At 38.9% G+C, this 25,062-nt stretch overlaps 1 protein-coding gene across 3 annotated transcripts in view; it reads left to right on the top strand.

The window, feature by feature from the left end:
* The window catches only part of ALK (ALK receptor tyrosine kinase), a 328,503-nt gene that overhangs the window by 197,869 nt on the left and 105,572 nt on the right, over positions 1 to 25,062 (top strand). For all 3 annotated transcript variants that reach the window (XM_068940074.1, XM_068940075.1, XM_009690143.2), the window contains one exon: positions 18,353 to 18,480. In XM_068940074.1, coding sequence (XP_068796175.1) covers positions 18,353 to 18,480 — 128 coding nt within the window. The remainder of the gene's footprint in view (positions 1 to 18,352; positions 18,481 to 25,062) is intronic.

The raw sequence follows: 25,062 nt of genomic DNA, 5'->3' as shown, positions 1-25,062 counted from the left end.
GATCTGTGCTAAGTGTAGGTAAATCTATTCAGATGAGAAAGAAGCATTTAGACTGTGAGTTTGAACCTTTATAGGAAACTTCTGCTAATACTTGCAGAGTCTGTCATTATCCCACTTGTAGTGGCTCATGCAGTGCTGTGTAGCTGGTGGTAATCCTAGGTCTAGTCATAAGCAGAGTCATGCTCATTTTCATTAGTCTTCATGCATGACTGTAAAGACTCTAAATATTTAGTACGTATCTGAAATTTTAGCTTCTTTTAATGTATTAAGTGGAGCTGGCCTCTTTGGAGACTAAGTATCCTATTTATTTAGAGTTGTCTTCCTGCAATGCCAGTATGTTTCAGCTGTGACCGACAGGAGTAATTTTTAGCAGACTGAAAGGGACTTAGTCTTCACAGTCTCTATGGACTGCCAGCGTGGTTTGTAAGAGAACCTCGTCCTGAAGTGGAGAGAGAATAGTCAAGGTATGAATGTCAATATTCATCCTCTGTACTTCATCAGACATCACATAAATATAAAGACAGCATCATTGCCTATTGCAGTTAGGTCTGTGCATGTCCTTTGTGTTATTTCTAGAAGTTTTCATTCTGTTTGCTTCACCTGACATTTTGACTGTCACTGCAGCTGCCCTGCAGGATACCGTTTTGTTGACACCTTGACTTCATTGCTGATGCATAACTTAAATATTGTCATTATCTTCTCTTCAGGATAACTTTAGAAATGAGGAATTACTGAACTCCTCAGTGAATTTTGTAGTTCTTCTGAACTAAAATAGTAATTTTGCACATTTAACTGGTATTTTTCAATAGAGTTTAGACATAGAGCGAAACATAGTCCAACATCCAAGCCCAGTTTCTACTTAGAGGACTAAAGCTTATCTCAGTATTAGAAATCTCAACACTGTAAAAAAAAAGAGAAAAAAAAAAAAGAAGAAGAAGAAAGAAAGAATGGGGGCAAGGGGGAATAGCTTTGACCTAGCAAAATCTAAATATTTGGATCTAAAAAGTTGAAAGAGGCAAACATAACCATCAGCTTTTGGCTGAGTTAAAATGTGTGACTTAAAGTTACAAATAAAGGGCTGGAAACAATCACTTTGACTGCAAGAGCTGGAGCATTATTTAGTCTACATCTTTCCGGTCCCTCCACGGTAATGTAATTTTTTTTTTCACCTTCAAATGAACTGAAGTTCACTAATCTTGCCCATTTCTACACAAATTACTTTATTTCAAAAGACTATATTCTGTTTCCTTAACATGCTATCCTCTCTTTGTTGCCATCCTTTTTTTCTCTACCTTTTTCTAGCACCTCCACCCAATTTCCGAGAATAACTGATGATGCTGAAATTCATTATTAAAATTCCTTCTGATGTAGTATTTTTTTTTTCCTTAGGCATTTTTAGATTGGATTTCTGGTTCACACCTTTAAGTTGCAGTTATATGCTCTTTCTGATATTAATAGACATTTCTGTGAAGGTTGTAAGTACAACAAGAGTGTTCATAAAGATTGTATAAGCAGAAGAACAGCAACTGAGGTCTCCTTTAGAATGTAGTTTGCACAGCTCAGTTTTTCACCCCAGGAAGACTGCTGTACTTTTTAAAATGGCTTTCTTTGTGAAATGTTTCACGGATTGCCGAGTGCCCTTTAGAGAATGCTAAATGGGACACACAGTGTTTCTTTGCTCTTGACTTAGGGCTGTACGTTGGCATCCCAGGGGATGAAGGAAAGCAAAAATAATGTAAGGGTGAGGCAGAAGTTTGCATAGAGAAAGAATCAGCCCATGTTGGCCTTAAACTGTTTAAATACACTGCTTATGTCTTCTGCTAGCTTGTTTTTTTCATCCAGAAGAATTTAAAGACTATCCATTTCCTGTTCTTGTTTGAACCACGAACTAGAATGACAGAGGGAAAGCTATCATGATTTTGGCTACTTCTGCTGCGTGTTGTCTGCGTGTTATCTGCATGCTTTCAACTAGCACTCTTACATGCATTCTGGCCCTCCTCTTTTTACCACATGCTCTTGCATACTCTCTTCTGATTCATTTCCTCTGCTGTGCTGCAGTTTTCCAGCTCCTCATCTGTTCCACTTCTCCTTCACTCCTGCCCCTTGACTTGCTTGCCAGCAGATGTACTTTCTGGCCTGGATGTGTTCTGACTGTGTTCTCCAGTGCCCTCTTTACAAAGACAGGTATACATTTCTGAGTTTTGAATGTTACCCTTTGCTAATATAAGAATAACAAGAGGAAGAAATAACCTTTTCTCCTTCCTTCCTTCCTTCCTTAGTAACCTGAAAAACAAAGAACAAGATAAACCAAGCATACAGCAGATTTCTAATGGGGTCGGAAGGGTTTCCTCCAAGGAGATTCCAAAGGCTGCCTGATACTTACTGACTTTTGCACATTTGACAGGAAAACGATTCTTCTTCTCTGAGATGAATCTGAGCGGGGAACAAGGTTTGAAACATTAGACAGAAGCTTCAGTAATAACTCTTGATACTGTTCTAGCTGTTTGAATTTTCAAGGTTTATACAAACAGGAGCAAAGCACAGGCTACTTCAACACGCTGTTAATAATATGAATTTTCTTATTGCTGTATCTTCTGCTCAATGCAAAGTAGGTTCATTCAGCTGAAACTCTTGAGTATGTATGAAGACTCTGTCCAGTCAGGTTTTGAATATCTCCATGGATGGAGACTCCGTAACCTCTCTGGGCAGCCTACTCTACCTGCTTCACTACCTTCTTTACAAGCAGATGTCATGAGGCTTAGTGGTACATTGAGGACTTCAGAGTCCCTTTCCCTGGCACCTCAATTTGTGCATGTTCAAGCTGAGATGATTACTCTGTGTTACAGCGCTCTGTTAAAATGCTGGTAGGTCTCATTCCAGAGATGACTATGTTATGCTGGTGTATCAGTATGGTCAGGTGAATAAAACTGACTTTTGTTTAGTCAGGGTTTGGTAAAGTTGAGGTTTTTTTATTTATCCACACTGTATGTGTGTGGTTGAACAGAGGTTCCCTCAAAGGGAGAATTTCATTGTGATTTTGAGCCAACTCAGTTTTTTTCTATATATAATCATTGCTGCCTGAGAACTTGAATGTCTGACCAGCAAAACTTCTAAAGTAAATTCTTGAATTGATGAGATTTGCACTAGTAGGCATGAAACTTAGTACGTGCACAGATTCACCATTTCTCTTGCTGCAATGGTGTGACTATTTACATGGGACATTACCTGCTCAGACATTAGCATTTTGCATCTACTAAGCCCCTCAGGATACAAATTTGTCCCTGTAAAATAAGCAGGAGAGGGAAGAAGGGGCCTAAATGATTTTTTGCAAAGTAGGAATTGAGACGCACATGAACAACAGAATAGGAATATTGGTTTTGTTTTTACTTGGCATACCCTGGAAGGGGGTTCGTTCACATTTGCTGAAAAATGAAAAGCTGGAAGGCTGAAACAGAAAATGACCAACTGCAGCTAAAGCATTTGCTGCCTGTTTGCTTTGAATGTGCAGTTGGCCTTGGTCTTTTAATTGTAATCCATAAAGATGGCTCTGTTCCCTGCCCACCCTTGGGCTTCGAGGAGCACTGAGTGCTTAGGACTTGGGCTGCTAATGCTATAATTGAAACAGCTGCTCTGCTCTCTAAGTACTTTATTTATTCACCTTTGAAAATGTTGATGGATCTGTTACTTGTTCTGGGCTCTTTCTGTAGATGTGGATCTCAAACACAGAATTCGACTTGCTAAATAGTACTAATGAAGAGAATTTGTTATGCCTTTTAGTGTGTTGCTGTAATGTCAATTTTTAAAAAGAGGAGAAGAAAAAGGAAGGGGCTAGGGGAAAGGCTGCTCTTAGGCCCTAAAACTCTTTGGACTAAATTCATTTTACCTACACAACCAGATATCCTAATTCTCTGTTAATCTCAATCACTTAAATTACATATGAATACAAAATACACCTAGACCCAAAGGTCATTATTTTTACGCTGTACACTGATTTTTAAATCACTGCGTACAGAGAAGAGCTTTTGGAAATAGTGCTATAAATGAAGGGGTTATTAGGAGGGGTTCACAATATTTCATGCAGGCCATGGGTCAGTTCCTCTGCAGCTCCCCCCACCCCCATTTCTCTTTTGGTTTGTTACTGCAGCAGTGGCCTAACCTGCTGTGGCAGACTTTCCCATCCTTTGCACACCAGTATGAAGCAGCTGCCTTCTCTTTCTGCACAGAGGTCCTTTCTCTAAAGCGTGCTGCAGAGCATAGCCCAGCATCTGTAAGTACTCTCTGATATAGCCCGTGATTAGACGATGTCAGTTGTTAGGCTTGGATTTCCAACTCGCATGCTATCTGGGAAAAAGACGTCATAATCTGTTCTGCTTTTCAGTCAGGTGAAATGCATCCTGGAAGCATGTGAAACATTATTTCTGGAAGTCCCAGAAAATAAGAGATAGCTTGACTATTTGCAGAGGTGTCACTTTGGCTGACCAGGCTAAGTAGGGCTGCAACCTGTAAACACAACTGTTGCAGGCAGATCTTATTTTTATTTACATTCGTAAGCTTCTTTGAAAAGAAAAATCCTTGCCCCTTCCTGTAGAGCCTCACTTAATGTTTATCGCCTAAAAATGCCCACTTGCTTTGGCCTTTACTGCCATCTTGAGCTCCTGAAGTGTCCAGGCAGCCAATAGAACCTCTCAGGTATAACCAGAGCCTTTGCCAGTATACCTACCTTTAACTGTTTTTCCTCCATATCCTTGTAGTCTACCAGTTTCTGAACTGCTGTTGAGAAAAGAAGAGTTTGTCATCATCGCAGCCAAATGCACTCAATCAGTGGCAAGTGGGATTAATTAGCATGGCTAATGCCAAAGCCAGAGTTCAACTGACAGTGGCTACCTTGGATGTAATCTGTGGTGCTGGGGTGAAGATGAAGTTACCAACTAAAACCCGATTATTTGAATGCTATGACAGAGTTGTAGCCTAGTGGTGTCTTCCTTCCAGCCCGTTGGTCAGCTCAGCACATCATAGAGATTCAGACAGCATTAAATGCCTTGTGACTAGGGTTCAGCATGTCCTGAGGCAGCTTACCCATGCAAGAAATGTTGGTTAGGAGCGTCTGAACTCATCATTACCCAGGAGTTGGTTCACCCGGAGACAAGCTGAAAAAGCATAAAGCCTTTGAGCTAGGCAGAAGCAAGGGCTGCTGTGATCCATAGGCTAGTTTTTATTCAACAGTATTGATTGTTCTTGGCAGATAAGGAGCCTGAGAGCTTTGTGATTATGTTTGTTAAGGAAAATTAGAGGTCATTGTGAGACTTTGAGAGTCAATACATTTAAATTTTGATGAAAAAGGCAAAATCCTGACTCTAAAGCAAGTAGCCAAGCAGTGCATATGAGAAAGCAGTGAGGGAGGAAATGAAGGGCTGGAAATCTTACCATGTCTTCCAGGTCAGCCTGCAGCACTCAGCTTACAGTATCATTCTATTCAGGAGAGGAGAATTAGCAAAGAAACAATTTTAGAAAACGGTACATAGAAAAATCCTGTTGATGTGACATGAAACAGATGATAAAAGTCAGGAAGTGCAGTACTATTGTTGCTACTCAGGTTATGTTGCCTGCAGATGAGCTCGATAATATGGACCCCTGCATGGATGTTTTCCATTATCTGCAGCCTTCACTGTCAGAAGTGCTCAAACATTGTTGCAACTTCATATAGTGAAACTCATCCTTGCTCAGAATGTCACTTAAATATTCAAAACAGAGTTTAAGTCAGACCCTAGAAATGGTACCTAGGTTAATTTGTCCTTTTTCACTGAGCTGAGTATTGTTTGCTTGATTTAGCTTTACAGTATCCCCAGGTATTGAGTATAACGCTTGGTACCTAAGCTCAGCAAGATGTCACAGTGTTTCCAGTGTCCCACAGGAATATCATACCAGGGACATTTCACTCCATTTCTGCCTTGTGAGAGAATCAAGGAATGGTTTTATTTCCAGTCTTTGTTTAATATGGGTGATCTTTCAAGAAAGTCTTATTCTTTGAGGCTGAAGAAGGCCAGCACCCTTTACCCTACAGCAGAGAGAAGTATAGGAGGAACCGTGACTCGGGCATGTCTCTGGGCTTCCGAGGATACTGCAGTGTATATTCTTTTTCCCAGAGTTGCATCTAGGGTGAGAGCTATCCCAGTGAATGTTACTGAATTGTAATTACTGATGTCATAAAAAAAAGACTTCTTGAATTTAAAAAAGAACTTAGTGTAGTACTGAGACAAAAGGCATTGGAAGGACTACTGTGTTTTGGGAACGCCAAAAAAAGTCTGTTTTTTCTATCAGCTAACACTAAAGAAAGTCATCACCTTTTTCATGTTGTTTTAAAATCAGTGTTCAAAAAAACCTTCAATTTCAGTGGCAGTATTAACCTGATAAAATGAGCCTCTTGGTTTAGGTACTTTTTATTTGACTGTGAGAAGCCAGTAAATATGTGGGAACATCCTGTGGGATCTGTTTTCCAGGCGTGTTACTTGTCAAGGCTTTTATTATTTACGCTAAAAGAAAGTGTGTGTGCCAAATGTTGAGACTAACAGGCAAATGTATGCCAAACTAAATAGAATATCCCTGTACTCAAAAGTTCTGGGAAGTTGAGATCCCAGCTAGTGGCTTAAACTTGTATTTCCAGGCAGCGGCAAGTGTGGTCAGCTACTCTTGGCTTCCTTTGTGGATGTTCAGCATGACATGTCATGATTCTGTTTTTCAGACACATCCGATGCTAAATGACAGGAATTAGATCTATGGAAGGAAAAAAAGACCCAATGTGTCTGGCAAAAGTTAGTCTTCACCATATGTAGGTCCAAACAGAAGAACTGCTGCCTAATTAGCACGTATTATTCCTGCATGTGTTTCAGATGTGATAGCATTGTGAGAATATTGTTATCAGCTGTGATAACATTTTTGTGACTATTGCTGTGATGAAAGCTCTGCACATGTCTCTTTCATGGTGTTTCTCTTACTTTAAAATGGGAATTTCCGTTATTAAGTAGCCCTGTGTGTTTAACCTCTGATGTGCCATTTGCTATGATACGTAGATATTGGCCTCCCGAGTTCCATTTCTTTGAATACAGTGATAGGTGATTGTTCTAGAATCTCATTTTTTTAAGGTCTTTACCCATTTAAGTTGGATCATACAATTCAAAGAAAGCCCCTCAAACCCATCCCCCCCATATAATAACAGGGTAACTGTTACAATGTCCTCTTTGTAGCAGTGATAGACACAACCTTTTTTGTGTTCCAAGCTTCATCTTTGCTCAGACAAATTCTTCCTAATGAATCATTTCTTTCAAAAGTCTGTACGAAAGAAGCGAATTAAATTGAAAGATTTTTTTTTTTTTTTTTAAATCAGGAAATACGTCTTTCTCCCTCATCCCTGCAATTTTCTTTCATGCTACTCCTCATGTTGTTTCAGGATAGTCATCTTCGGTATTGTACAGTTTTATGAGAGAAATTTGACCTTCTATTTATTTTGCACTATGCTTTCTTTATTTATTTTGCACCGCAGGTGCCAAACTCCATACCTGATGCAGATCATAAGAATGGGTGGCAGAACCTTCTTAGAATCATATTACCCACCTCTGTGTTGCAATCAAACACTGGGAATAACTTAAGTTATGCGCTTGAGAAAGCTGGTATTTGCTGAGGATTATCTGTTGGCCGCTTCAGTTTCCAGGAATCTCTGAAATCCAGTTGGACAATTTTTTTCTAACCTGACAGCTTTTTGTGGGTTTTGACCTGATGCATGGGTTTTAGGAGCTTCTTAGGTTTGTTATTAGAGGGGGGGGACTGTTTTGTAGTGGGTGGGAATGCCTGGAGTAAATGTTCTATAAACCCTCCTGAACCTTATGATCCAAGCAGTCCATCATTAGTCCTTCATCTTTCCTTAGATGTATTGATACCTTATTCTGAAGTCTAGATTATTAAAGCTGCTATATAATTGCAACACATCCCAAAAGGATACAGAGTTAAGCACAGCTGTTTTCTCAAATAAGACCTGCTCTCTCATCCTCTGTTTTAGCTTTTTAACCTAAAATCTTTCATGTTGTTTATTCCACCGTATAGATGGTGAGCGGACACAATCTTTATACTTTCCTTTATCTGTGTTCTGAAAAGTCATTGTTGAGTGCAGAGGTGAAGAATCCTATTTAGTTGGTCTCTCAGACACTACTATTGAGAATGCAGGTATTCAAGAATATCCTGCTGCTACTCTTTTCTTTGAACAGCCCTCCTGTCTTTCTGAAGCCTTGACTGTACTTGAGTGTAATGAAGATGAGATTATTCTTTAATTTCAATATTTAAATAAAAAATGAAAACTATTCTTTAGTAGACCTTAAAAATATGCAGTGCTCTGCAACAGGTTGAAAGGATGGAGTTTCTTTCTGATCCTGAAAGATACTTAAGTTACTCCCTGAAGCATGAAATTTAATGACCCTCATCAGAAGCAGCATGGTACAGTGGATCAGCACATAGGACCAAGAAGCAGAAATCTGTGATCCTAGTTCCACCATGTATTTATTGAGTGACTGTGAGTGAGTCATATAGCATTCCTATGCCTCCTTTTCACCCACATGAAAAATAACATTTAATTGCTTTGCTAAGGGGCTGTGAGGTCTGTATAAAGCTTCTAAAATATAGTGGGCGGTATGAATGCTAAGTGTTGCTAGGATTGTCTTAGCTTACATACTACCAGCAGTTATTGCAGTTTGGTTTCAGAGAGTGAAATCTCATTTTTGGCAGTGTTAGTTTCATTAAAGGAAATGCAATCAAGCTCATGTGCAAATAGGGAGAGAACTACACGAGGACGTGACGCTAAAGAGCCATTATGCATTAAAAAAGTAAGCTGAGCTGTTGTTCTTTTCACATCGGTTTTGATGCTATATCTCAGATACAAGTACTAACTATAGCATCCCAGGAGCATCCCCAACCATGTACTACTCAAGAAGTGAAAGAACATATTTTCTGTCTTATGAAGTTTAACTGTGGAATGGAAAGAAAAGATCAGTACCAGAGGAACTTATTCCTCAGTGAAATTGTGTAGTTCTGCTGTATCTGCAATTGTTGTAGTCTCTTACTGGAGGAATTAGTGATGTTATGTCAGTGTGGAGTTCCCATTGAGAACTCAAAATTGTTTAGCAGATATGACAAAGTGGATAATACAACCTTTTATTCTGTCATTAAAAAGAAAGAAAAAAAAGCAGCAACGCTTTCTCATCTCACAGCTCCATTTGGTCAACAGAACTTTTGAATAGATGGGTTCTTAGTATGGCAGGCGTCTGGACCCTTTCTGTAATGGTCCAGAGCAAAAATCTTGCTACAAGTACCTAGGTTACTCTTCCCAAGGATATTTTAAAAAGCCTAACTGAACTAATAATGATCCTACCATTCAGTGAGTTCCATTCCAGCGCAAAGGTGCCAGATCGTCCTGTTGGAAAGAAGTTTGCCCTCCACCAAACAGTAGTTTGTATCTCTGCAATTGTCTGTACCCTTCCTTCCCAGGCCTTTGTCCCTATTAAAATCCATTAACAGATTCTTATTTGCAATCAGAAGAATTAGATTGAATTATGAGCCTGCAGTTCTTCAAAGTTGCTTACTTGATTAAATTCTTTACAGTACTCAATTGTAAGCCTTTAAATTTTCAGAGCATGGAATTTATTTTAACCAGGTTAGTAGAGAGAGATCTTTGTGACAATGATTTTTCTACAAAGCAGTCAGGAAAAAGGTAAAGAAAAAATTAATGTTTTTAACTCCATGGAATTTAACAGGAAAATATATTTTTCTGTAGTTTTTTTTCTGTCATGTTAGTAAATTTTGCTGTGCAGAGTGGTTGTGTAGCAATGTTATAGCATGCTCTGAATGCATGGAGAGATCCTCTTACCAATGAAACTCTAGCAGCTTAATTGAAGATTTTATGTGTTATCCAGGGATAAGTATGACATAAAAATAGCCTGCATGGGCTACCTATGCATCATCAAAATCTCAAGCAGTTCCTGCCATATTGAGATATCTCTGCAGTTGTACAATTCTCAGTAGAGTGGCCATATAAAAGGAGGGTAGAGTTAGCTATCTTCCCAGCACAAGTGGGGCTTTTTGGAGTCAAAATCTTCTTGGTCTCCTGTTCTATGCAAGGTAATTGCACATTGTATCTGACTCACAGTCGAAACGCGGAAGAATTACAGAGCTTTTTTTGTTGGGAGTAGGGGAGGGGACACTTAGTTTTATTTTAAAATTAAAAAAAAAAAAAGGCCTAAATGCTTTTTCCTTAGATAGTAAAGAGAAAGAAAATCATTACAATTATTTCATCATTTTTAAAGCAAAATTTTCACTAAGACCTCTTTTAGAAGGCATTTTGATGGAAGGTCTAGGAAGCATTCTTGGAACCAATAGAATCCGATAGTCTCACGGACACATTAAGGATCTGATCCAATGACCCTAACAAAGGTCTTTTCAGTATTTCAGCAACAGTTATATCTTACTTATGCAAAAGGCCAAAGAAAAGGATAGAAGGACACTGGCATTAAATCAATAGTGAAATGTATACTATTTTTCTCTCTCTTATTAAGTAGAGTGGTCTACAAGCAGAAGAATTCAGTACATACTTTCTGCTTTTCACATCAAATATTATCTACTTTAAACTAAATTTTGCATTTATATTCAGTAACTTTATTTCTTGCCATTTTAGAAAATAGATCCTTTTGAGAGTATATCATCATGATCCAACCCTGACTTCTTTAAGTAATTTTAAGATCAATAAGCTGTAATGAATTTAAAGTTCATAATTAAAAGTAATTACTAGGCAGCATTATTGTATGGTTTGAAGTAATCAGAAAGAGGCTACAGAACTTCCTATGGTTCATCTTATTATTTCCCTTCTTTTTCTGTCTCTTGGAATTGTACTGGCATCTTCTGAAAACATTTTTTGTTTTCTGTCTGCTATAGCCTAAAAGGTCTAGTGTGGTTCTCACTTTTTGCAGTACACATTAACTGTTGAAGCTTGACATACGTCTGGAGCAGTATGGAAGAAAGATTAGACCCCGTTATAAATTACTTTATAATTATGCAATGGCATGTAGGATGGAGAAAGTTATGTTCTTTCACCAGTTCATCTGGTAGAGGGGAAAAAATTCTCTATAGGAGTCCTAGTGATAATTTTATCTTTTTAATCTGTCCTTAACACAGTTTCATTCCCAACAATTGGCTTTTAATTTTTTCAGTACCTTTATCGTGCTGCAGGTGGATTTGGATGTGAAATACTCTGATGCAGCTGCTGTTATTGCTGTTTAATTTTGCAGTCCCCAAAAGTGCACTGAACCTTTTGCCAAAGAGACAGACTTAAGTCCTTGCCTAGATATATTGCTTTTTCCTCCTAGGCATACCATGATAAGTGTTGGTAAAAGCAGGGTTATTTTAGATGAGAGAGAGCATGGATTTGGAGAACTAAGTTCGAACTGTAACTCAGCTTACACATGAGGATTCTGTTAAATACAACAATTTTGTTCTGTGGCCAATGGAGTGGAGATAAGGGAGGAAAAAGTAGCTTGAATTCAGAGAAGTATTTTTTTTTTCTTAAGGGTAGGGGGTATTCTAAGTGATTTTGAAGTGCTCTTCTTCCCTCAGCTTCATATTAATAGCTTCTGGCAGTGCACATGCTGAATCGTGACCAGGGAGTAGCCATACAAATCTCGAGTTCCCACATCCATATTTTATATATTTATATAAAAGGTAACAGAATTTAGGAGTTGATTAGTTTGTTTTCTGGTAACTGCTTCAATATGCTTTCATATGCTTAAGAATTTTGTTTCCCAGTCAGCTTCTGAATGTGAGAAAGCAATGGCTTTATCAAACCCACACTGGGATAGTGTCCTAGGTGAAATTTAGCCTAGGCTAGGGACCAGTGCCACTTTAGCAAAGACATAGATGGTAACACAGGTGTCAGGCTGGCCAGTGGCAGAGACATAAATTCTACCTTCCATGCGTAGATGGACATCTGGAGAAAAATCCTGAAGATGCTTGCAATACATGGTGTGTCAAGACCAAAATCCCAGAGATGACTTGAATAAAGCATTTTAATCTCCTTTAGCAGGATGGAAGAACACTCAATAAGTATGCGTATGTTAACTGGACGCAAAAACTATCATAATCATTTATCCATGAAGATAGTTTTTGAATTCAAATAAGATTTGGGGTTTTGGTCTTGACACTCCAGCACACAAATGTTCTGGCTTGAGATTTTACTTGTGAACTGTGTTTTGTGAATTTACTACTTCTAAGAGAGCATCCTGACTTGCACTCGCAATTAATCAGTGCTGGCATTATCCAGAGGAGCATGCAAAATGGCGTTTAATGCGTTAGTGTATTGACTGGAATTAATCACTAATATGTTCCACCTTTAATTACCCAATGCATGAACAATCACAGAGTGTCTAAACTATAAATGTCTCTCAGAAGTTAAATTTCCATGAAAACTTGATGCTGTTCCCTGAAACTGGGTAGCTACATGTGAAATAGAGTAGGTGAACAAAACCTGGTACTTGGCAACTAGGTCAGAAGTGGGAGGTTTAGAGGAAGATTAGGTCAGAGAAGATCTTCATCTTTTTAAGAATAGGATTATCTGATTGAATATCTAACCCTTTCAGGGCTGTGGAAGGCCTGCGGTTCTGTTTCTAGAATACCATCATTCTAAGAAGCATAAATGAGTAGATAGAGGGTAATTTCAAAATTCAGCCCTCATACTGTAATCAGGTTCTGTCAGCAGCATTTTCTGGTTTGGGGGAGAGTGATATAAGTGAACCCCAAAAGAGAAACTCTGGGTATAGTCTAGGCTCTCTTTAAGCAATGAATTCTCCCCAGATAATACATCCAGGTCTGAAGAGTTTGAAGCTATTTGCATCTAGGAATTTGATCTGTTCCGGCACTGAAGACCAAGATGTTATTAGTTTGTGTCTTAAACTATATAGATTGCAGATTCTAGATGTCTGAGACAACTTCTTTCTATACCGTAACTTTGGTGAAGATCCACTTGGGTGGATTTGGCCTGCTGTATTAAGACACTGAGCAGTTGCTATACAATACAATATCGTGTGTTGCTTTGCTGCAGGAAAAGGATTTGTAAGGATAGCTTACAAATTAAGGCATTAAACTGTGGTCTTTTCTATCCCTTCTCATACATCTCTGGATAGACAATACAGATTGTTTGGGACAATAACTAGAGATTATCCTGGTTGTTCTGGCTGATGTCTTGGTAAAAGCAGGTTTTGATGTTAAAGGCTGTATGAAGACCATTGCTGTGTGCACAGTGACTGATGCCCTTGTCTTTGCAGTTGGCAGCCTGCCAGTCTGATTCACCAATCTGTAAAGCACTTGGAGGTTATGCAGGGGATGTCAGGAGCACTCATGTATCTGCTGTAACTTGTTGGTGGGAGCTGAGATATTCGTGGAAGCACAGTGTGTTTGGGGTTGGAAGGGGCTTCTGCACATTATGCTGTCCAGCCCCTCCGTTCAAAGCAGGGTCAGCTAAAGCAGGTTGCTCAGGACTGCATCCAGTCGGATTTTTAGTGTCTCCAAGGATGGAGACTCCACAGCCTCTCTGGGCAACCTGCTCCAGTGTTTGATCACCCTTAGAATGAAGTAAGTTTTTTCTCATCTTTAAGTGGAATTTCCTGTATTGCAGTTTGTGCCCATTGCCTCTTGTCCTGTCACTGGGCACCACTGAGAAGAGTCTGTAAGTCTGGTTCCGTTGTCTTTATTCCCCCCACCCATCAGGAGTTTATACATATTGATAAGATCCTGAGCCTTCTCTTCTCCAGGCTGAACAGTCCCAGCTCTCTCAGCGTCTCCCCGTACGTCAGATGCGCCAAGCCCTTAAACCTCTTCGTGGTCCTTTGCTGGACTCACTCCATTATGCCCACGCCTCTTCCGTACTGGAGAGCCCAGACCTGGACCCAGCGTTCCAGGTGTGGCCTCACCAGTGCTGAGGGGAAGGATGACCTCCCTCAACCTGCTGGCAACGCTATTCTTCATGCCACCCAGGAAAAGGTCGGCCGCCTTTGGCAGGAGGGCACACTGGTGGCTCGCGCTCAGCTTAGTGTCCACCAGGACTCGCAGGTCCTTCTCTGCACAGCTGCTTTCCAAACAGTCGGTCCCCAGCCTACACTGGTGCACGGGGTTATTCCTCCCCAGGGGCAGGCACTTGCCTTTGTTGAACTTCCTGAGTTTCCTCTCTGCCCGTTTCTCCAGCCTGCGAGGTCCCCTCTGAACGGCAGCACAACTGTCTGGTGTTTCAATTCAACAACTCCTCCTAACGTTGTTTGCAGACTTACTGAGGGTACACTCTGTCCCCTTGACCAGGTCATTAATGAAGAGGTTAAACAGTACTGGCCGCAGTATTGTCCCCTGGCAGGCAGCGCTAGTTACTGGCCTCCAGCTGGATTCTTTGCTGCTGCCTCACAACCCTCTGAGCCCAGCAGTTCAGCCAGTTATCCGTCCACCTCACTGTCCACTTAGCCTGTACAACTAGCCTGTACTTCGTCAGTTTATCAGCAAGGATATGATGGGAGACAATGGCAAAAGCCTTACTAAACCTGAGATAAACAACATGCACTAGTGTCCCTTCATCCACTAAGCCAGTCATCTCGCCATAGAAGACTGTCAGGTTATGCACAATTTCAGCATCAAGAGATTCCACAAATCATCTTTTCCCATCTATTTTAAAAGATCACTTAAGTGGCTTTTCTGTTGCCTTGCTACAGTATTTTCTAAAATTAGATTACAAAAATATAGGCCGCTCTAAAAGACATTTGATCTTTATTATATTTGTAAAATTTAATTCTGTGAATTTCTTTTTTTTTTTTTTTGAAGAATTTGGATCCTTTAGTCCCTACAATATACCTAGCTTGAGGTGCCAGTAGAATAGGTAGGAAGGCTTTCAAAATATAACTGTACAACTGGTTAACATACTAAAGCACATCAGTTAAGCTGCTGTGTAGCTTGTTATAGTCCAATAGCCTATATTCCAGGATCTTCAAGTGAATATGGTTTTGTTAAATAAAGGATATTGTGTGGAGTGATTTTGAGATCACAGTCTCTATTCCGCCATGAAATGATAGCAGGAGGGACTCTCATTCTAATTTGCCAGTAGGTCTCTGTATTGACCCAGTACCTATATTTAGTGTCCCTCATAAATTCACCAGTTAATGTCATCTTTAGATGATTTATTTTGGGGTCTCTGAAGAAACAGACTGAGACTTGGCATTCTTTTCACATGAATCTTTGAATCTCAAACAACCCGTTGCTAGGAATTTGTACCACAAAATATAAATATAAATATATTTTGTAATGAATCTGGACTTGAGTGAGTCTGCCTTTTCCAGTCTTGCGTTGTGTTAATATAAAATACCTGCTTGGCAACAGCTCTGAGAATTAATAAAGTTTCTGTGGCAAACTATGAGAGGCCTGAGAATTTCAAACTCAAGTTATTGCACCAGTAACTCAGAAAAGCAATTCCTAAAACTACTGGCACATTTATCCAGAAGGTTAGCAGTAGCACAGAAATGGAAATCATTGTTGAGAGCCACTGCCTACTTGGAATTAAAATCCATCAGTCTTCTGAAACTGAGAAGAACAATTTTCATGACATACGGATGCTGCTGTATTTCACAGTGAAAATTAAATCTAGGGCTGTTTTTTACCCCACTTGTAGAGAAATTTTTGTCTGTTAATCCCTAAAATATACTTAGCTTGAAGTGCACTTAAATAATGCACACAGAAGCTAGGCATTTAAAACACTTCCAATGCTTTGTTTTTATTTAATTTCAGTGAAAACAGAATTATACATTTGGGGAGGGGGAAGGTAAAGGAGAGAGTAGATGCCAGCATCACCTTCTGAAGCTGGAAACTCAAGCACAGAAGTCTGAAGATGAGGCATGAGAAATGTAAAAATGAAGTTAACAGTAAACAAAAAATGAACCTTGGTAGTCTACTTCCACTGTTCCTGCTTAAAAAGGAGGGAGAAAGTAACCCAGTAAATCATAAAAAGTTGTGTTTGCTTTTTTGAATTGAGAGCTGAGCAGTGTAAACTGTCATTAGGGTCTTTATTTAGGCCCTGGTTAGGACCTTTATTTCGGTCCTTAACACACCTGCTAGTAGATTCCTTGCTTGATGGGAATTCTGTGAAATTCAGCACAGCATAATGATGCTATTATATTCATGCTGAGATAAACAGTGTGTCTGGAATAAAGAAAAGTCTCCTAGCTATTAACAGTGTAGGATCTGCAATTTGTAGTTGATCGAGTCTGATTCTACTCTCGTAGTAGGCACAAATTATTGTTTGTTCACTGGTGCAAACGTTGCAGTGAGGGAGGGCAAAGAGACACGCACGCACACATGCACATACATACATTGTTATATTCCCTTTTGGAAGAGAGTCTGAAGTTGATAATATCCAAATTTTGACATACTTCTGGGGAAACGAGTTGTTTGTTATGGATGCCAGATAATCTGTGTAGTTTCTTTTGTTCAGAACATCTGTTCCAATGTTTTTTTTTCCCCCTCAAGCAAAATGTGTTCTTGTGTACAGCGCACCTACAATAACAAACCAATACACAGTGGAGTGATGGGGGTACTTGATAAGGAAACATTTTTGTTTTGAGAGGATATTGTGAAAGCGCAATGAAAAATGTATTGCCTGTGACACATTATATTAACTAGAAATAGCTATACTCTCCCTCAAAAATGCTTGAAAGCAACTTAAGGAAACGCAATAAGTTTTTGTTCTCATTTTTAAAAGTTGCAGCTGGAGCTGTAAAGAAAATTTTCCAATAAGCTTTATTAGACACCTGTTGTCTTGTTTGTCCCCAGCTGACCAATTACAGTAAGGCTGGGTGCTGCTTTTTTCTTGTAATATAAGACAAATGAAAAAAGTTGGTTCATGGTAACCAAATGGGTTTACAGAATCTCTCTTCTGTGGTAGTTTTCATAGTTAGTGACCAGGGCACTAAATAAACTCAGGTAAAATGAGCTGATAGACTCTTTGTAGCTGCTGCAGTAATGTTAGAAGCTTGTACCAGTTCTGGACACCTTTCGGAAGGTGACCCATCTCAGTTGTTGAGGATATTAAAATGTATTGTGAGCTAAAGAAAGAACAGAGAGGCATACGTCTTGTAAAGTATTCCTTCACAAACGGTGAAGAAAATGCCTTCAGCAGGCATTTTTGTTGTCAGCCTGTGCCCAGTGAGGAAAGGTGAAAAGGGCCATAGAGGGCTATCATACAACTATTTTATTCCTAAAAGTGTATCCTGTGGACCAGAATTCCAGTGTATCGGGGAAAAGACAGATATTCGTATTCTTACTGTCTATATTTAGACATGTCTTGATGAACACTGTAGTTAAAGCTAAATTCGTAGGTGATGTCTAAGAATAGTAAATGAGCATGTAGGAGTAGTTCTTGTGCTAGGTGGCAAGAAGTTTCAGGTGGAGCAGCAGAACCAGCTGATCAGAGGGTAGAAGGTGGGCATTAAAGAAAGCCAGTCCTTTATATCTTTATATCTTTTGGCTCCTCTGTGAGTGAATTAAGCTCATACAGACTCTTCTGTTCCCATCCATTTACTCTTAGCACTATGCAGAGTATAGCTGAAACACTTCTTGAGTGTGGACATTGGTCACCAGCGTTGTTAATCCAGTTCTTTGGTGTACTTGGTGGGGTTCTTTGTTTTAAAGGCAAAATAAAGTACCAGAAGGAGAAATAACACACTGTAATTGTAATGCTTCATACACGTTTAGACGTTCCATCCAGTCAGATTAGAAGCAAACTGTTACCTCAAACAGAGATGCAGTGCGGGGAAACACAGCCATTGCACAAGCCTTCAAAGCTGGCTTGTTGCCTGAGTCTGAGTGATAGACTTTGCCGGTGAGAGGCAAGGAGAGTGGTATTTAGAGAGGATGTGCATATGTTCTACAGATTTCACAGCCCGCATTGCAAAGAAAGTTAGGTTTCTTTTAAACAGCAGGTAGAGATCTGTGAGAAATGTAGGAGCCCAGAAGTGCAACAGAAGAGAGCAATAGCCTCTCGTTACCTGGGTTATCCACTTGCTGTAACGTCTTGGCTCTGTGGATATCTTGGTTTTTAGAAGCTTGTTTTTGCAGAATCTATGGGCGGGAAAGGCCTCTGACCATGGGGCACCATGAGGGGAGTAAAGGTGAGGGTAGGGGGTGCAGTATGACTAGCCTTGTGTAGAGCTGCAACTCTCGGGGGATTTGGTCCTTGTGAAGTAGTCTTTCTTACCACTTTTCTGCTTTGCTCTTTCCTTTTGCTTTATGATGAGAGCAGATGGGTATTGCTTCAAAGGAGAGTTGGACATCGAGAGAAACCATTTAGGATCTCACTGGAATATGTTGCTAATGGGAGCAAGAGTGAGGCGGCCGTCGATTCTTTTGCAATGAAGAACTGCAGTACAGGTAATGTACTGTATTTTATTGTTTCGAGCTCTTTATGTTTTGATGCCTTTTTAGAGAGGAGCATGATTTCTATCTGTTACAGACCTTCATAGTGTGGAAGTTTCTAGTCATATCAATCATTTAAATAAGAAAAAGTAGAATCCCTTGCAGAGATGAGGGTTTTTCAGTGTTGTCTTGAAAGCTTTTAACCACTTGAACCTCTTTAGGCTGCAACAAGACGAAAGTGTTAGTTTTTTTTTTTTTTTTCTTTGGGAAAGCATTTCTAAGAAAATTCCGTTTGGGGAAAACTAAAGCAGTACTCTTTCTGTCTTGCCAGATGTCTATCCTGACGATTTCACTTTCTGCAGCAGAAAATAGAACAGATGAGTGGTTCCTAGACAAGGAACCATTTTCCTTGTCGGGAAGCAAGCCATCTTTTTGAAGTTCCTAGTAATAAATTTCAGAGTTGTTTTTTTAAAACAACTATGGAAAGCTTGATTTTATAAACTATGGACTTCTTTGGAAATGTTCCAAAGCAGTTATACTGAGTAACCCCAATAGCCAATGTAGCATGTGGAATTTTAATAGTAGGCAACCTTAATGGGAGTTACTTTTTAAATGCGAGTTTTGTTATCAATTCAGGTGTGTAAATTTAGTGCTTCATGCCAGAAGCAGCTGCATTTTACTTCTACATCTTTATGGAACTTGTGAATCATACTGAAATCTTTAGGCTGCATGTCAGTGAAGAATATTACTTCTGATAGCACTTAACACATTACCTTTTGTCATTTTTATTTATTTGGAATACTGATGAGTTGAGCTACATGTCTTCCTTCCAAGCTCTCTAGGAGAGGGGAATCTGTTGGGATTATAAACACATTAATAACGTGTTAATAATTAACAGATTATGTTGGGTATTTACGTTGCTCTCTACGCAGGCCAGTTGTTACAAGAGGTTTACTGTGGCAACTGTCTGTACGTATCAGAAGTAGGCTCCAAGAAAGAACAGCTTAACACTGCACCGAAAGTACAAGGCATATTCAAATAGAATGTACCTGCTATACTGCTGAAATGCAGAGCACATCTTCATATCTCTGTAAGCTTAAACAGAACGTGTTTCAAATCCACAAAACAAAAAAGTAAATGGCAGAGGTCATTCAAATACAAAAGTGCTTTGGGAATTTGTTGTCACAAATTCTGTGATCACAGACTATGTGGAATATTCAGCTGTGTGAAGGTACATAGATCCTCTCCTCAGGAACATTTGAAGGAGAGCCTTAGGTGGCAGACAGTCAAGCCAAGAAAAGGCAGTATGGGCTGTGAAACATGACATTGGCTGAGTGAGATGGTAATGTTAGAAGCTTGTACCACCACTGAACACCTTTCTGAAGGTGACAGATCTCAGTTTTTGAGGATATTAAAAAAAAATGGTGAGCTAAAGAAGGAGCACATCTCTTACAGTGCCTACAGATTTTTAGCAGTTGGCTACTACCCAGCTCTGTTTACAGTAGGCAGTGCATGAATAATACTGCAGGGAATAAAACCAGTAGTTCTTTTTTCACTTGGTTGAAACTACTAACCGTTAACACACAGCTGAAGATGTGTCCTTTTACTAGAAAGGAAGTAGTGATGAACAGCCAGAGGTAACACCGTAAGCTTGGAGGAAACAGGGAGATCGATAAGAAAGGACAAATTTAAATCTCATTTTCTGTTTGAAGCCTTTGGACAGCTGTTTGAGGCCTTTGGGCAGTTTAGGTACTTGGATACCTCAATGTCAATAAACTACCTAAAACATGAGTGAATTTGGGAAAGAAACGTCTAAGAAGCAGTAGCGAGCCTTCAGCCTGATTTTTTTTTTTTTAACCTTTTAAAGAAAGTATTTGCAACTTAAAAATAAATGAGGGGGCACAGACAATCTTAGGATATTAGGCTACCAACTCCCTAACTGGATTCAGGTCTGGATTGAAATTAGATGCTAGGAGGTCCTGAAGGAAGGTGGTGGCTTAGGTTTGGGATTTGCTTTTTAATATTGGAAAGTTCAGTTTGTGAGTTCTTTAATCATGGACAAAATCTCCCACAAACTGGCATTTTAATTGCATCTGAACTGGAAAAAAATCTGCTTATTTGGGATTGAATTGGGTAGTAAAATTTAAAAAGATTTATATCTGGATGCTGCTAAAATTCTAGAGTTTTCTAGAATTCTAAATTTTAAAATTCATCTGACTGAAGATTGTTGCATGGAAACGTAAGTCTACCATTGCAGTGTCTTTGTGCTCTGCATTTCCCTTGCTTCTGCGTTCAACACTCTAGCATACTAGAAAGCCACAGTGCTTTGTCATCCTAAGTGTCCTCGCTATCATATGATTAGTCTTGATCAAATTAGATTGATAGGAAAAAGGAAACAACTTGCAGGTTGACTGTCAAATACTGTGTTAAATATGAAGCAGATTGTGTTTGTCAGTGTGTAAAACTTAAAGTAGTGATTGTCTAATTTTCTTTCTTATAAGTTACTATTTAAAGCAGTGGAATAATGCAAAGTAAAAAAACAAACAAACAAATTACAGAGAGGTAATATAATAATTTAATAATGGCAGTTAGGAATTTGTTCCTTGTGCAAGTAAAGTAATTAGTACAGCAGCATTTTATAGTTGATGGTAATTTCTGGTAATAAAAATAGAGTTAATTTCCTAAGTAACGTATTGACTTATTAATGATATTTAATGGCTTTCTTACTAATTTTTTATTGCAGTTGTAAAGTAATTAATTTGCTAACGTATTTCCAAAAATCTTGATTGAAGTGGTTAATAGTAAGCACAAGTAAATGACAAGACATTGTTTTATTTAGCGGTGTTCAATTTACCGATTCTGTGTAATGTTTTTAAGTAAAGGGGCATGGGGATCAAATGCTTATAAAACACGTTAAAGACTTAGTGATGCTCCAAGGCTGTTAAAAGCAGTTATTTTAGACATTCAGCCTGTCCAAGAGGAAGCACTTAGCTTTCAGGTTTTCTAGTTTAGTAGGCAACATTAAAAACGCTTGTTTTGGACAGGGGAGAGACTGTGTTTTGTTGATTTCTTAAGTTAATGCTTCTGTCCACTCAGCAACAGTTTTTCCAGTGGCTACTAAAAGTACATAGAAGTACACTCATTACCTTCAGAGTTGTTAAATGGTTAGTTGTATAATGATCTCGTGGTTATAATACATATGCAAATTTCTGGACGTTAAGTTAAGGTTATGCTGAAAGCAAAATCCTGGATCCAGAGCAGAGGACCTCTCAAGAAAGGAAAAATGTTGAAGACCTGAAAGTGGTCTTTCTCTGCAAAGGGATAGTGAGGGAACATTAAAGAATATAAACTGGAAACATGTATGAAGAACTATGCGCAACTACTGGGTAGGGTTTTTCATGATTCCTTTTGATTAATAGTCAAGCAACAGATTTATGAAGCAACAATAAGAAATCAATAAGGGCTTCCTCCATACAGGATTACATATGTTATCTGAATGATTACTAAAATGATGTTTTTGTGTATTCAGACAAAACCTGAATATCTATCATTTCAGTTTCCCCACATATGCTCATTTTCTGCAGTTTGTCTTATAAATTAATTTGCTGCCAGGATGTTGTGGTTAAGTGAACTTAATGAAATACCAGTGGGCACCTTTTCAAAATGAGATCTGGATGGTTCCCAATGGAAAATTGCCTAGAAAAGTTAACCTCTTCTAGGCACAGAATTGAAATAGTATCAGTGTTTCTAATAAACACAGATTTCTTCTTGAAGTCTTATGTGACACACCTATAGCTAATCTAAATACTAACAATTAATTCATGGAGAGTATTTTTAACTTTTGAATAGCAATTTCACTTGAGAAAAATCACAAGGTGCTTATGGAAGATTTATGAAGCAACTAAGTTAATTGTGTAAATAATTTGTTATGAATTATTTGCTCAGCTGTAAAGGACAGAGAACAGAAGACCTGCACCTTCAGTGCAACCAAACATGTTTTTTTTTCTGATCTGGAGATCCAGTACTTCTCAGAAATTCAGGGGAACCGTTGAACAGAACAACGAGCACAGTCTATATTGTGCCGTTGTTAAAAACTGAAAAACAGACATGAGAAAGAAAAGTAATTGACATTTAAGAAGCAGTTATCTCTGTTTCAGATCCAGGGCCAATATTTACCATAATATTTGGCCTGTCCAGAGCGTTTCTGTTTAAGGGAAGCTGGAGAATTTCCTTTGGCGTTAATGCTATGGGCAAGGAACTTACCAGTTAGAGGATAGATCCAGAGTTCATTGAAGCTGACGGGAGTTATTCAGTAGGTTTGGAGTAAGTCCTGAATGAATATCCTTCATTTTAAAAAAAGAACTTAGGCAGATTGACTACGTTTTCCTTGGAGTAGCCTATGCTATTTATGCAGTTCCTCTGAGCTAGTTTGCCTGTAGATCTAATTTCACTAAGTAGGCATTTGGAAAAGTTTTACTATTTTAAGTATGTTTGCCTCCAAATACTTCGGCAATCACCTTCCTCCCCATTCACCTCCGTTCCCCCATGCGGCATGATTGATTATTCTGACTTCAGGTTGCGTGCCAAAAACCATCTCTAGCATGCTAGTGTTTTAATGCATTAGGGATTTCCTGCTGGAGAAAAAACTGCTTTACAGTCGAGAATGTGGTAGCTGTAGTGAAGCTCAATCGTTCAAAGGTAATTCCAGAGTGTAAAGTATTTCACTTGTGGTTTGTGCCCATGTAGGTAAAATAAATTTAGTCCACAGATTAGGTGGCTTATCTTTGTTTTCATTTTCCATTTTCATCTTTTAAAAATTCAATTACAGTAACTATAGGAATAAAAAATTAAGCAAATTTAGTCTCAAAATTTCTTCTAGAAAAGGCACAGTAACTCAATTAGTGGTGGAGAAGCTTCTTACAATAATGAATTAATAATTAAGCATTTCTGTTGCTTACTGCGAACACCTACTTCTTGTGGAGCAAAATTCAGACAGTGGTGGTTATGTTAAATAATTTAGTCTGTTTAAAACATTATTTTACTCACCAAAGGAGGGAAAGATGAACTTGGATATCTACAGCATTTGGTTGTACGGGTCTGTCATGACAGTGTGTTGGTGAATGGGACCTAGTGCTCTGTTGTTTTGTTTAGTAATCATGTATTTCTTTTTTAAGATATGAGGACAGAGGTCTAAAGAAATGTTTTTAGAGGGTGTAATAATACCCATAAAATTGGTCCTTTTAATTGATCCATTCAGATAGAAGATGGAAAGGCTGGAATCTGCTATGAAAAGGCTGAATGTGGATATTTCTTTATACAAAGTTACTGTCTTGTCAGAGTGGAGCAGGTTCCTCTGCTCTAACTTAGAAAAGCTTAGGTGATTTGAGTTAAGAAAGAAAACTGAAAAATCTCAGCCTTTAAAATTCCAAGCTTTAATAATCAGAAGAGAAGGGCTTGCTCTTTAGGGGTACTGGAAACTAGCTGAGAAACACTGCAAATCCCTCAGTTCCTCCTGCAGATGTTGGTAGTTGTGGGTGTTAAGTACTTTTTAACACCTTGAAGAATTGGCCAATACATTATTTTTTTAATACTGTATATGATTTTTATCCTGACCTTCTCCCTTAATTAAGGCTTATTTCAACGGGGAGCCATTGATTCAGTGAAAGAAAATGAACTCTGTAATCTGCTTTCCCCAAATTGAACTTATTTTTATTACTATTAATTGCTGCCACTTAGGTCTTGTGATGTTTTAATTGCTTGGATTTATTGAAACAATCCCAGGATTCACTATCCTCACTTGGGAAATGGGGAGGACAGTGATGATTTACAGATGACCCAATGATTTTAAACCAGTGTTGTTCCAAATTCAAGGATTTATGCAACCTGGCCGATTGTGTAAGTAGGCAGTCTATTTCCCTTTTTCTCTCTCTGTAATAAACCACTGCATTTTCAAAAAGACTGCTGGCCTGTAACAGAGGGCATGTATAACCCTGATTTTGCTAAAACAAAGTCAAGGGTAGATTTGCTCTGGATTTTGTTTTGTACCGACCCATAACGTTCCCTGTCAGCTGTAAGAAAGGTTTTGATTTAAGCAAGACAGATATTTAAAAATGTTAGACCTGGCTATGCAACTTGATTCATGTTTGTGAGGAATTACAGTGTGATGTAGAGGCACTACATGAGAATGAGAGGCAGAGGTCAAGCTTAGGAAGTCAGAACAGAAGCTGGAGATGGTCAAGCAGAGAGCTGCAAGGATGGTAGTCAGACTATGTGAGCAGAAGAACAAGTGAGAGAGGGAAAGATGAGGAAAGGAAAGATGGTGATAAACCAGTAACATTGAAAACAAATGATAGGCTATCAGGCAGGAATAATTTATTTGGATGGGGGAAATGATTAAAGAGTTTGACCTCTGATTGGTCAGAGTAAATGATTGGAAGGGGCTGTAGTAAACATTTAAAACCCACTAATTAACTAAAGCAGTCAAATTTAGTCAACAAGTCACTCAGTCGACCAGAGTGAACTGATTAGGTGGATACTCTGTAAGGAAACCAAGTGAGGCTGGGGGAAATTCAGTAAATTGTGAAGACAGGTGAAAGG

This window comes from Struthio camelus, chromosome 3 (assembly GCF_040807025.1).
Source record: "Struthio camelus isolate bStrCam1 chromosome 3, bStrCam1.hap1, whole genome shotgun sequence".
Classification (NCBI taxonomy): Eukaryota; Metazoa; Chordata; class Aves; order Struthioniformes; family Struthionidae; genus Struthio; species Struthio camelus.
The sequence above is the reverse complement of the archived record's forward strand: the minus strand, read 5'-3'. Positions and strand labels throughout refer to the sequence as shown.